General features: G+C 42.7%; 1 protein-coding gene across 1 annotated transcript in view; it reads right to left on the bottom strand.

Moving 5' to 3' along the window:
- The window catches only part of slc45a2 (solute carrier family 45 member 2), a 37,750-nt gene extending 27,920 nt beyond the window's left edge, over window positions 1-9,830 (bottom strand). The window contains exons 1-3 of the mRNA XM_080197764.1: window positions 9,403-9,830; window positions 8,856-9,032; window positions 3,596-3,942 (exon numbers count right to left, since the gene is read on the bottom strand). Coding sequence (XP_080053890.1) covers window positions 3,596-3,942; window positions 8,856-9,032; window positions 9,403-9,814 — 936 coding nt within the window. The 5' untranslated portion in view covers window positions 9,815-9,830. The remainder of the gene's footprint in view (window positions 1-3,595; window positions 3,943-8,855; window positions 9,033-9,402) is intronic.
- Between the last annotated feature and the right edge of the window lie 4,852 nt (window positions 9,831-14,682).

Raw genomic sequence — 14,682 nt, 5'->3', positions numbered from 1 at the left:
ATCAAACAAAAACTTTGTTGCAATAAAAATTATCCTGAGTTTTCAGTGTTATTTAAAAGGAATTATTTGTATTCTTTTTAACTACCCAAAAGTTAATTCTCTTTTCAATGTAGTATATAGTCTTCTCCTGCAAGTACAATGCTGTAACAGGGATTTAGAACCAGGAACTTCCATTGGATTGGTCCATGATTATGCTTGCCACAGTACTGCAATGGCTTGCCATTGCATTCCTGCCTTCAGCAGTATGGCTCACCCGGAAGCTCTCTCACTCTTACTGTCTGCCATTAAACATATTGGAAGGATGGACAGGCAGACAATTCACCTGTTCAGATGTAGGGATGCCACTACTGTGCCACAAAATGCTCCAGAAACTATAGCAGGAATTTTCCAGCCATTCACAGACATGCTGCCTCTGCAAGTGAGGACAAAGAATTTGGCACTCAGCCAAATCTCTGTTCACTGCAGTGGAACTGGAGCGTCTCATCGGCATGAACAGCTGAAAAGTTCCAGGTTTAATTGTTGGTGACACAATAGCACAGTGGTTAGCACAATTGCTTCACAGCACCAGGCATCCAGGTTCAATTCCTGGCTTGGCATTGTCTGTGTGGAGTTTGTACATTCTCCCCGTGTCTGTGTGGGTTTCCTCTGGGTGCTCTGGTTTCCTCCCACAGTCCAAAAGACGTTCTGGTTAGGTGCATTGACCTGAACAGGTGCTGGACTGTGGCGACTAGGGGAATTTCACAGTAACTTCATTGCACTGTTATGTAAGCCTTACTTGTGACTAATAAATAAGCTTTAACTTTACTTTTGGCCTTGGGTGAATATCTGTGTGGAACTTCTACATTCTCCCTGTGTCTGCGTGGGTTTCCTCGGGTTCTCCGGTTTCTTCCCACATTCGAAAGATGCACCGGGTAAGTGGATTGGCTGTGCTGAATTGCCCCTTAGTGTTCAATGATGTGTAGGTTAGTAGGATTTATATTGTGGGAAATGACATATGTATAGACAAGGGAGAACTAAGTCAATTGGGTCTTAGAACAAAGAACAAAGAAAATTACAGCACAGGGACAGGTCCTCCGGCCCTTCAAGCCTGCACTGACCATGCTGCCCGACTTAGCTAAAACATGCTACTCTTTCGGGGACCATATCCCTCTATTCCCATCCTATTCATGTATTTGTCAAGACACCCATTAAAAGTCACTAACCTATCCGTTTCCACTACCTCCCCCAGCAACGAGTTCCAGGCACCCACTACTCTCTGTGTAAAATATCTACCTCGTATGTCTCCTTTAAACCTTGCCCCTTGCACCTTAAACCTTGCCCCCTAGTAATTGACTTTTCCACCCTGGGAAAAAGCTTCTGACTATCCACTTTGTCCATGCCTCTCATAATTTTGTAGACTGCTATCAGGTGGCTCCTCAACCTCCATCACGCCAGTGAGAACCAACCAAGTTTCTCCAACCTCTCCTCATAGCTAATGCCCTCCATACCAGGCAACATCCTGGTAAATCTTTTCTGAATGCTCTCCAGAGCCTCCACATCCTCCTGGTAGTGTGGCGACCAGAATTGAACATTGTATTCCAAGTGCAGCCTAACTAAGGTTCTATAAAGCTGCAATATGTCTTGCCAATTTTTAAACTCAATGCCCCGGCCGATGAAGGCAAGCATACCTTCTTGACTACCTTCTCCTCCTGCATTGCCACTTTCAGTGACCTGTATACCTATATACCCAGATCTCTTTATCTATCAATACTCTTAAGGGTTCTGCCATTTACTGTATATTTCCTATCTGTATTAGACCTTCCAAAATGCATTACCTCACAATTGTCCAGATTAAACTGCACCTACCATCTCTCCGCCCAAGTCTCCAACTGATCTATATCCTGCTGTATCCTCTGATGGTTCTCACTGCTATCCGCAAATCCACCAATCTTTGTGTCGTCCACAAACTTACTAATCAAACCATTTATTTTCCTCCAAATCATATATATGTATTACAAACAGCAAAGGTCCCAACACTGATCCCTGAGGAACGTTACTTGCCACAGCCCTCCATTCAGAAACACACCCTTCCACTGCTATCCTGTGTCTTCTTTGATCAAATCAGTTTTGTATCCACCTTGCCAGTGCATCTCTGATCCCATGCAACATCACCTTCTCCACCAGCCTACCCTGAGGGACCTTGTCAAAGGTCTTACTGAAGTCTATGTAGACAACATCCACTGCCCTACCCTCATCAATCATCTTTGTCACTTCCTTGAAAAATTCAATCGGGTTCATGAGACGTGACCTCCCCTTCACAAAATTATGTTGCCTCTCACTAACATGTCCACTTATTTCCAAGTGAGAATAAATCCTGTCTCAAAGGAACCTCTCCAATAATTTCCCTACCACTGATGTAAGGCTCACAAGCCTGTAATTACCTGGATTAGCCTTGCTACTCTTCTTAAACAAAGAAACAACATTGGCTATTCTCCAATCCTCTGGGACCTCTCCTGTAGCCAGTGAGGATACTAAGATTTCTCTCAAGGTCCTAGCTATTTCCTCCCTTGCCTCTCTCAGTATTCTGGGGTTTATACCCTCAGGCCCTTGGGACTTGTTTATCTTTCCCAAAAACACCAATACCTCCTCCTTTTTGATCTTAACATGACTCAAACTATCTACACACCCTTTCCCAGAGTCATTATCCACCAAGTCCTTCTCTTTGGTAATACAGACGCAAAGTAATCATTTCATACCTGATCCATTTCCTCTGGCTCCACGCATAGATTCCCTCCCTTGTCCTTGAGTGAGCCAACACTCTCCTTGGCTACCTTCTTCCTCTTCATATATAATATATAAGCCTTGGGATTCTCCTTAATCTTGCTAGCCAAAGATTTATATAAAGGATATAAATTATCCTTTATATTAAAAGGAAGACCCCTTTTAACTCTCCTTACTTAAGTTTCTTTCTACTTTCCTTGTATTCCACACTTGCTTCGTATGTTCCCAACTTCCTAACTGTGACAAATGCTTCCTTTTTCTCTTTGAGTAGGCTCACAATATCTCTCGTTATCCAAGGTTTCCAAAACTTGCCTTACCTGTCCTTCATCCTTACATGACTGTGCTTGTCCTGAATCCCTATCAACTTACACTTGAAACCCTCCCAGATGCCAGATGTTGATTTGCCCTCAGACATCTTTTTTCAGTTCCTGTCTGCTATTGTTGTAATTAGCCTTCTCCTAATTTAGCACCTTAGCTTGAGGACTACACTTATCTTTGTCCATCAGTACCTTAAAGCTTACTGAATTGTGGTCACTGTTCCTGAACTGCTCCCCTACTGAAACATCAATAAACTGGCCGGGCTCATTCCCCAATACTAGGTCCAGTGTGGCCTCTTCCTTAGTTGGACTATTTACATAGTATATCAGGAAGCCCTCCTGATGCTCCTTACAAACTCTGCCCCATCAATGCCCCTAGCACTCTTGGAAAACAACCCAATATAAAGAGATATTTAAAGTGATTTAGAAGACTGTCCTTCTTTGGTCAAAAAAATCCTCCCTCCTTGTAGCACCAGCTAAGTCTAACTTTAAAACAAAATACACATTAAAGAATTTACCTCTTCCTCTGATGGTTTCATGCAGGTGATTTGCGAATTGTCGTCCAATTTTCCCATGACCGACAAAGAACTTGGTTTATAAAAATTTGGATTGCAGTGACCATCTGCGGGACTCTCAATGCTTCCATAACTATGAGCATTATTTTGCAACAAACAGAATTTTTGAAATTCCACGTTTTGTCCGAATGGAATTTCTGGAATGCTGCTCAGGTGTACTATGAGAAATATGGTGAAGTTAATTGCAGCAAAGACATAAATAACCTGATATTCAGATCCTAAAAAAGTTCCCAGAAAAGTGTTCTTCCAATCTATGGCACCAGTTAGGTAGCCTGCAGCACCTCCAAGACCTAAACAAGGAGAAGGCAGAGCCATTAACATTCATAGAATTTGAGCAATTTGTATCAAAGTAACTTACCGACAGTTTAACCCTACAGTGCCACCACCAGTACCTATTTTCAAATGTCAAAGAATGACAAGTTTCTTCCCCCGCTGGGACTGAAGAGTTGTGGCCTTCTGATTAGCCCTCCCAATCTCTGACCAGCGTTAACATGTATTGATAACATCCATAGTACTAAACATAACCTTTCATCATCAGCACCTCAATTTATTTTGTAACCATATATTCCAATAGAAGTTTATTAAGCGTACAGAATATTTACACCAAAGAAGTAGGACATTTGGCCCCAACAGGCCCATGCTGTGCTTATCCTCCCTGCCTCTTCCTACCTTTCTTCATCAAATCTCCTCAACGTGCCTTTACATTCCTTTCTTTATTATGTGCTTAGTTCAGCTTACCCTTAAATGTACCCATGTTGATCACCTCAACTACTACTTGTAACAACAAATTCCCCATTTTACTCTTAGGTAAAGAGTCTCACCTAAATTTACAATTGCATTTATTAGTGCAGTTATTCAATGGGATTTTTCAGGCAGACAGGACCTCAGTTTAACATTGCTTGGCAAAGGTAGCACTTCTAACAGTAAAGCATTCCCTCAGTACTGCACTGAAGTGTCAAATTTTAAATAACTTTTCTTTCCTGCCTTTTCTTATTGATTTTAACAAGACCAAACCTAGCTTACAATTGTTTCCTGACTACACCAGTGTTTGAACCAGTGGGAATATTTCATTTTCCCACATCAATTATTCAAGCGAGTGAGATTGAGGATGGTTTTATATTCTGAAATAACATCCACTAGGAAGTGGGTTGAGGCTAAGTGACCTTTTTTCAGGCAGGACAAACACAGTACTTGTGCTCAACTGATTGTCCTGTTTCATACAATGCAATAGCAACAACACTCAAAGGTGTTTCATTCATTGTATGGATGGATTCTGTGAAAAGTGCGATATAATGCAAGCCTTTCTTTTTTCTCCTTATAATTCATGTTGTTGATCACAGCCAAGTGTCCGCTAGTGATTTGTTGACAAGTGAACACAAAAGCATTTTCTCCCCATTTATCACCGGTAACCAAAAATTTTTTTTGTGTGCAAAAGCAAAATACTGCAGATGCTGGAAATCTGAAATAAAAACATAAATCGTTGGAAATACTCAGTTGGTCTGGCATCATCTGTGAAGAGGGAAGCAGAGAGAAGGGTTGATGATCTTGCCAAGTCTGAAAGTCTGGGGGGAGTGGGGTGGGTCAATTCTACAGGCTCACTAGCTGCTGGTGAGAATCATGATGGCTCAGACAATTGAGTGTGAGGAAAAAATCCCGTTTGCTGCCCATTGCGATTCTCCCAACCCACCCCAACAGCCCCAGTCAGGTTTCCACCTTAATAGCTGGCAGCAGCTCGATAATTATGCAAACATGCTGATTGCAATACATGCCTGAATGGTAGTGGTGGGGAGAGGGGTGGGGGACGGAGTGGGGGGGGGGGTGACTCATTATTTGAGTGGCTGGGGAGGTGGGGAGGGAGATGCCCCTCTTTGCTAAGGGGTTGGTGGTGCTCCCCTAGTCAGTGGGGCAGGAGAAAAATGTTAATATAATGCCCTTATTCAAAAAGGAAGGGAGGCAGAAAGTAGCAAACTATAGACCAGTTAATTTAGTGTCAGCTGTTGAGAAATTGTTATAATTTGTTACAAATGAAGTGATAACAGGGCGCCATGGTTTTATGAAGGGTAAGCCATATTTGACTAACTTGCCAGAATTCTTCGAAGATGCAGTAAATGGATAATGGGGATCCTGTAGATGTAGCATATCTTGACTTCAGGAAGGCGATTGATAAGGTGCCGCATAGAAGGTTAATATACAAGGTAAGATCACATGGGCTTAGAGGTAATTAAATAGCTTAGATAGAGGATTGGCTAATCAACAGAAAGCAGAGAGTCGGAATAAATGGGTCTTTTTCTGGTTGGCAAGATGTAACTAGTGGGATGCCAAAGGGTTTAGTTCTTGGGCTCCAACCATTTACAATCTATATTATTGACGTGGATGCAGGGATGGAAGATACTGTAGCTAAATCTGCAGTTGGCACTACAGCAGATGGGATAGAAAGTTTTTGATTTGATTTGATTTATTAATGTCATATGTATTAGGATATGGTGAAAAGTATTGTTTTTTGTGCCCAATACAGACAAAGCATACCATCATACACAAAGAAACGAGAGAGCGCAGAATGTAGTGTTACAGTCTTAGCTAGGGTGTAGAGAAAGACCAACTTAGCATGAGATAGGTCCATTCAAAGGTCTAAAGTCAGCTGGAAAGAAACTGTTCTTGAGTCGGTTGGTATGTGGCCTCAGGCTTTTGTATATTTTTTCCAATGGAATAAAGTGGAAGAGAGAATGTCTGGGGTGTGTGTGGTCCTTAATTCTGCTGGTTGCTTTGCCGAAACAGCAGGAAGTGTTGACACAGTCAATGGATGGGAGGTTGGTTTGTGTGATGGATTGGGCTACATTCACAACCTTTTGTAGTTTCTTGCAGCCTTGGGTAGAGCAGGAGCCATACTAAGCTGTGATACAACCAGAAAAAAACTTTCTATGGTGCATCTGTAAAGGTTGGCAAGAGTCATAGCTGACATGCCAAATTTCCTTAATCTACTGAGAAAGTAGAGGCGTTGGTGGGCTTTCTTAACAAAATGTCAGCATGGGCGGACCAGGACAGCTTGTTGGTGATCTGGACACCTATAAACTTGAAGCTCTCGACCCTTTCTACTTTGTCCCAATTGACGTACGCAGGGCATGGTCTTCACTATGCTTCCTGAAGTCGATGACAATCTCCTTCGTTTTGTAATGAGGAAATAAGAAATTTACAAATCAATGTAAGTTGGTTAGATGAGTGGGCCAAAATGTGGCAGGTGGAGTTTAACGTAGATAAGTGTGAGGTTATTCATTTTGGTCAGAAAAATGGAAAGGCAGCTTATTATCTAAATGGGGAAAAGACTTTGGGGTGCTTCAGTGCAAAGGGATCTGAATGCCCTTGTGCAGATTTGCAGAAAATTGGTATTCAGGTACAGCAGGTAATATGGAAAGCAATTGGAATTTTGCCATTTATAGCTAGAAGAAAAGAATATAAAAGGAAGTGTTGCTGCAACTATATAAGACATTGGTGAGACAGCACCTGGAATACTGGTCCCCTTATTTGAGGGAGGATGCAACGGCAACAGACGCAGTTCAGAAGAGGATCACTAGATTGATTTCAGAGACGAGGGATTTGTCTTAAGAAGAGAGATTGAGCAGTTAAGGCCTATGCTGCCTGGAGTTTTAGCAGAATGTGAGAGGATATAATTGAGGTATATAAGATGATAAAAGATATTGACAATGTAGATGTAGAGCAGATGCTTCCTTTTGCAGGACCATGTAGAACAAGAGGTTTAGAACAATTTAGGACAAGGGGGTAACAAATTTAAAACAGAGATGAGGAGAAACTACTTCTCTCAAAGGCTGGTGAATCTGTGGAATTCATTGCGCCAGAGTAAGGTGAATGTTGGGACATTGAGCAATTTTAAGGAGGAGTTGTACAGATTTTTAATTAGTAATGGGTTGAAGGGTTATGGAGAATGGGCAGGAAATGGAGTTGAGGTCTAGCTGATATCAACCACAATTGTACTGAATGATACTGCAAGCTTGAGGGGCTGAATTGCCTAGTCCTGCTCCGAGTTCTTATATTTTGTGAATGCCTCAATTGAATCTGCCTCTACTGCATTTCCAGGCAGTGCATCCCAGACCTGAATCATCCTTTGTGTAATTTGTCCCCCCACATTGCATTTACTACTTTTGCTAATCACTTGAAATCTGCGCTCTTGATCCTTTTACGAATGAGAATAATTTCTCCCTATCTACTCTTTCCAGTCTCCTCATGATTTTGAACATCAATCAGATCTCTCCTCAGCCTCTTGTCTCCATGGAAAACAGTCCCAATCTCTCCAATCTATCCTGGTGACTGAAGTTTCTCATCTGTGGATCCATTCTTCTAAACCTCTTCTGCACTCTATCCAATCACTCACATCTTTCCAATAGTGTGGTGCCCAGAACTGTACACAAAAGTCCATAAATTAACCTGTTGGGCCACATTATGAACATTCCTTCCCCAGCCATCAGACCCCGAAGTGGGACTTGAACCCAGAACTTTTGGTTCAGAAATAGGGAGCTTACTGCATAATAAGATTTCTTCCTGACAGACTTATGTACATAAGTATTTTAATTTTTCATCTTGATTAACATTTTATACTTTCTATGTCCATTTTTGGCACATCAATTATCACTAGACTATTAATCCAGGAACTCAGTTTATGTTTGGGGACCCGGATTCGAATCCCGTTCATGGTTGATGGTGGAATTTGAATTTAATAAAAAATATTTGGAATTAAGAATCTACTGATGACCCTGAAACCATTGTCCATTGTCAGAAAAACCCATCCAATTCATTAATGTCCTTTAGGGAAGGTCTGGCCTACATGTGACTCCAGAAACACAGCAATGTGATTGGCTCTCAACTGCTCGAGTAACCAGGGATGGGTAATAAATGCTGGCCAGTCATCAACACCCACGTCCCACAAATGACTGAAAAAAAATGAATAGGGCACCCGTGTTGCAAGTCATACGCTACATAAACTATGTGAGAAACCCCTATCTCCCCTGTAGGCTACACAGACTGTCTACAAATGATTTCAAACCAACAAGCCGAAGAGATTTTTTTATACCTGATAGTTTGCTACTTCTTGTATGTTTCTGGTTGACAAAATCACGAGTTGAGTCCTGCTGCAGTCAGAGTGAAACCCGTGATAACTGCACACGGCCAAGTGGCTTGAAAGGAATGCACTTACCAGTTAACAGTGCATGGAAGTGTAAGGCTTTCTCTTTATCCTGATGGGAGCAGACATCAAACAAATAAGCCTTGATTGGGCTGTCGATGAAGTCAGCTGAGAAGTCAAAGACGATCACGCCGAAAACAGTAATAAGGACGCCCCAAATGTGCCTTTGTTTTCTGTCCTTTATGGTAGCTGGAATACATTTACAATCAGATTACCAACCTGAAAGGTTCCTCAGGTGTTTTACGTTGGAGGTTATTTTAACATGCAAATTTTGCAGGACACATTTTTTATGTGCAGTATTATGAGAGAAGATTACAAGTTGTAACTGCGATAGTTTAGCATTTTCGTATTTTGAACTTACTTAGTATTCAGGCGAGACAGGTGTAAAAGCAGATCTCGTTAAGAACTTATGGCTAAGTTTTTTTAATTCTTGAACAAGTGGGTTCTGAGCATAATGTAAAAGATTGAGATTTTTTTAAAATGAGTTCGAATGATTGAAGTTTCTAAAAGTTCTGTGATTCACTGCTCTGATCTTACAGTCAGGGTCAATGCTACTTGCCTGTCACCACAGCGTCTCCGTTAAGAAAGAGTGTCATTCCCAGCACCATCAGGACCCCCAGGGTTAAGATGTAGGGTCTCCTCCTGCCCCATCTGGAGCGGCTGTAGTCGCTGGCGGAGCCGACCACGGGCTGGAGGATGAAGCCCAGGATAGGGCTGGTGAGCCAGACCAGGCTGTAGAGGCTGCTCGGGAGACCCACACTGAGCAGCACCGGGGTGGCGAAAGCTCCCTCGGCAGCGTAGCAGAACTCCCTGCCGAACATCACGGCGCTGTGCATGAGCAGCCTGAGCGTGGACCTCCGGGGAGGCTCCAGCTGCTCTCTCACCTCCACATCTGTCCTGCAGCTGCTCCACACCTGGCTTTGGGGCAGTTGGCTCACCTTGTCCTTTGGCAGCGCTGTTGAACGTGTCATAGCTACTTACTTTAAATGTTTCTTCGCCCCCGCCTCCCCGGAGTCTGGCAGGCGTTTCACTTCCCGGGAACAGCAGCAAAAATATTTATGGATCTCCCACTTTCTCGATGACGCAGGTCTGGGGTAGAAAAGTATTCACCATCCGAGTGGTCACCGCTTTGTTAAACTTGTGTGAGCGCTTGCCAAGTGAGCTCACGGTAATTTAAAGTTTTGTTTTAAAAGTTGAAGTTTATTTATTAATGTCACAAGTCGGTTTACATTAACACTGCAATGAAATTACCGTGAAAAACCTCTATTGTGCAACCCAAGTAAACTCAAAAATAATTATTGGGTGTTGTTTATTTTCTTTTAAAATTGTAACTATTTTTTTCCGACTATTCCTGCCTTTAAAATCCAACGAAGCTGATGTGGCAGTTCCTCTGGCCATGATGCCGGCATGTGGAGATGCCGGTGTTGGGCTGGGGCTAACACTGTAGGAAGTCTCACAACACCAGGTTAAAGTCCAACAGGTTTAGTTGGTAGCAAACGCCACTAGCTTTCGGGGCGTTTCCCCTTCGGCAGGTAAACCTGTTGGGTTTAAACCTGGTGTTGTGAGATTTCTTGCTATGATGCCTGCACACAATGCTTATGTGACATGGGGTGCATGGTGGCACATTACTGTCTTACAGTGCCAGGGACCTGGGTTTGATTCCTGGCTTGGGTCTCTGTCTGTTTGCACATTGTCCCTGTATCTGTGTGGGTTTCCCCGGGTGCTCCAGTTTCCTCCCCCAGCCCATAGACATGTGGGTTAGGTGGATTGGCTATGCTAAATTGACCTTAAAGTAAAGTTTATTTATTGGTCACAAGTAGGCATGCATTCACACTGCAATGAAGGTACTGTGAAAATAGTGTCAGGGGAACTAGCTAGGTTAAATGCATGGAGTTATGGGTTTAGGACCTGGCTAGGATTGTGATCAGTGACTTGGTGGGCTGAATGGTGTCCTTCTGCACAATGGGATTCTATAACACTATTTGTCATCTTTCAGTGTAAAATCATCATTTTTTGCCCAAGTTATGACCTGTAACCCTTGCCCTGAGAGGATATTTCCTTTAATTCTTTCACAGGATATGTGGCTAAGCGAGCATTCATTGCCCGTCCCTAATTGCCCTTGAAAGTGTGGGAAGATAAGGAATGAACTTATAGAGATTTATAAAATCATGAGTTGTATAGATAAGATGAATGGCCAAGATCTTTTCCCCAGGGTGGGGGAGTCCAAAATAAGAGGGTATAGATTTGATTTGATTTATTATTGTCACTTGTATTAGTATACAGTGAAAAGCTTTGTTTCATGAATGTGTTACAGATAAAGCATACGATACAGAGAAAAGCAAAGGAAAGATTGCAGAATGTAATGTTACAGACATAGCTAGAGTGTAGAGAAAGATCAACTTAATATGAGGGCAGGTCCATTTAAAGAATGGATGGCAACAGGGAATAAGCTGTTTTTGACTCGGTTGGTATGTGACTTCAGGTTTTTACATCTTTTTCCTGACGGAAAGAGTGTACTTCCCAGCACCATCAGGACCCCCAGGGCTAAGGTAGAGTCTCCTCCTGCCCCATCTGGAGCAGCTGTAGTCGCTGGTGGAGCTGACCATGCGCTGGAGGATGAAGGCCAGGAGCGGGCTGGTGAGCCAGACCAGGCTGTAGAGGCTGCTCGGGAGACCCATGCTGAGGGGTGGCAAAAGCTCCCTCGGCAACATAGCAGAACTCCCTCCCAAACATCACAGCATTGTGCATAAGCAAATGGAAGAGAAAGTCCAGGGCGCATGGGATCCTTGATTATGCTTGCTGTTTGTCTGAGACAGCAGGAAATGTAGACAGAGTCAGTGGATGGGAAGCTGATTTGCATAATGGTTTGGGCTTCAGTCATGACCCTTTGTGGTTTCTTTGGGTCTTGGACAGACCAGGAATCATACCAATCTGTGATACAACCAGAAAGAATGCTTTCTATGGCGCACCTGTAAAAGTTGTGAGTCATAGCAGATGTGCCAAATTTCCTTAGTCTCCTTTGGAAGGAGAAGTGTTGGTGGGCTTTGTGAACTATAGCATTGGTGTGGAAGGACCTGGACACATTATTGGTAATTTGGACACCTAGAAAGCTGAAGCTTTCGGCATATTTTCCACTATGCTTCCCGCAGTGGATGACTATTTCCTTTTTGTTGCCATTGAGGGAGAAATTACCGTCATCGCACTAGAGAATCTGGTGAACTATCTCTTTCCTGTATTCTGTCTCATCATTGTTTGAGATCCAACCCACTACAGTGGTATCATCAGCAAACTTGAAAATTGAGTTGGAGGGAAATTTGGCCATAGGTGTATAATGAGTATTGTAAGGGGCTGAGGACACAGCCTAGTGGAACACCAGTGCTGAGGATGTTCATGGAGGAGGTGTTGTTGCCTTAAGGTTTAAGGTGAGAGGGAAAAGATTTACAAGGGACCTAAAGGGTAACTTTTTCACATGGAAGGTGGTACATAATGAAATGAACTGCCAGAGGAGGTGATAGAGGTGGACACAATGACAACTTATAAAAATAGAAAAGGTCGAAAGCTTCACGTTTTAGTTATCCAGATCACTAACAATCTCTTCTGGTCCCTCCATGCCAACACTATAATTAAGAAAACCCGCCAACGCCTCTACTTTCTCAGAAGACTAAGGAAATTTGGCATGTCAGCTACAGCTCTCATCAACTTTTACAGATGCACCATAGAAAGCATTCTTTCTGGTCATATCACAGCTTGGCATGGCTCCTGCTCTGCCCAAGACCACAAGGAACTACAAAAGGTTGTGAATTTAGCCCAATCCATCTCACAAACCAGCCTCCCATCGATAGACTTTGCCTACACTTCCAGTTGCCTCGGCAAAGTAGTCAGTATAATTAAGGACCGTATGAACTCTAGACATTCTCTCTTCCACCTTGTTCCATTGGGTAAAAATACAAAAGTCTGAGGTCACGTACAAACCAATCCAAGAACAGCTTCTTTCCTACTGCCATCAGGTTTTTGAATGGACCTACCTTGCATTAAGTTGATCTTTCTCTACACCCTACCTATGGCTGTAACACTACATTCTGCACTCTCTTGTTTCCTTCTCTATGAATGTTGTGCTTTATCTATATAGCGCGCAAGAAACAGTACATTTCACTGTGTGTTAATACATGTGACAATGATAAATCAAATCAAATTGTAAAACATTTGGACTGGTATATGGATAAGAACGGTTTAGAAGGATATGGGCAAATGGGAGTAGTCCCATTTAGGAAACCTGGTTGGCATGGATGAGTTGGGCTAAAGGACTTTTTTCTGTGTTGTATATCTCTATGATTCTATGAGAAGGCGGGGGATGAACTGCTTTCTTGTACTGTTGCGGTACATTGACAATACTGTTAAGAAAGGAGCTCTATGATTTTGATCAACGACGACAAAGCAAAAGTGATATATTTCCAAGTCAGCATGGTGACTGGCTTGGAGGGGAACTTGCAGTTTTGATGTTCACATGTATCTGCTGTCCTTGCCTTTCTAAATGGTAGTGGTCACCAGTTTGGAAGGTGCTGTGAAAGAAGCCTTTGTAAGTTGCTTCAGTGACATCCATGGTAGATATAGCTGTCACTGTGCATCAGTGGTGGAGAGAGTGACTGTTGTAGGTGATGAATGGGTTGTTAATCACGTGGGCTTTTGTCCTGATGGTGTTGAGATTCTTGAGGGCTGTTGAAGCGACACTCATCCAGGCAAGTGGAAAATACTGCATCGCAATCCTGATTTGCAGCTTAGACAGATTTTAGGGACTAGGTTATTCTCCATATAATTCCCAGCCACTAACCTGTTAGGTAGCCACAGTATTTTTATGGCTGGTCAGATTCAGTCTGTGGTCAATGGTAACCCCCAGAATGTTGACAGTGGAGGATTCTGTGATGGTAATGACATTGATTGTCAAGGGAAGATAGTTGGATTGTCTCTTGGAGATGTTCTTTGTCTGGCACTTGTGTGGAGCAAATCTCTGCTGCTGTCAGACTTTTGAATGGACTTACCTTGCATTAAACTGATCTTTCTCTACACCCTGACTATGGCTGATACATTACATTTGCATTCTGTTGTTTCCTTCTTTATGAATGGTATGCTTTGTCTGTGTAGTGTGCAGAAACAATACTTTACAATGTATGTTAATACATGTGACAATAATAAATCAAATCAAATGTTACTTTCCACTTGAGCCTGAATATTATTGATGTCTTGCTGCATTTGGGCATGCTTTAACTGAGGACTTATGACTGGTGTTGAACGTTTTGCAGTGGTCAGCAAACATTCTCATTCCTGACCCTATGATGGAAGGAAAGTCATTGATGAAATAGCTGAAGATGGTTGGGCATAGGACACTACTTTGAGGGACTCCTTCAGTGATATTCTGGGACTAAAATGGCTGACTTCTAACAACCACAACCAATAACCATCATTTTCCTTTTGCCAGGAAGGACTTCAAGCAGTTTTGCTTGTGATTCTGAATGGCTTACTACTGTTCCTTGATATTACACTCAGTCAAATGCTGCCTTGATGTTAAGGGCAGTCACTCTCATCTCATTCCGAGAGGTCAGCTCTTTCTTCACGTATGGACTATGGCTGTAACAAGGCCAGAAGCTGAAGGCCCTCGTGGAACTCAAACTGAGCATCAGTGAGCAGGTTTTTTGCTGATGATTGAGATTGCTGATGATGGGGCATTGGCTTTGTCCTAATTTCTGTGAATAAGGCATAACTTGGTGGTTTTCTACATAGCTCTAGTACTGGCATGTACTCAGCAACGCTGGAACATCATGGCTCAGGGTGCAGCAAGTTCTGG

This window comes from Carcharhinus amblyrhynchos, chromosome 1 (genome assembly GCF_965287045.1).
Source record: "Carcharhinus amblyrhynchos chromosome 1, sCarAmb.v2.hapA, whole genome shotgun sequence".
Taxonomy (NCBI): Eukaryota; Metazoa; Chordata; class Chondrichthyes; order Carcharhiniformes; family Carcharhinidae; genus Carcharhinus; species Carcharhinus amblyrhynchos.
This window is presented reverse-complemented; position numbering and strand designations above follow the sequence as displayed.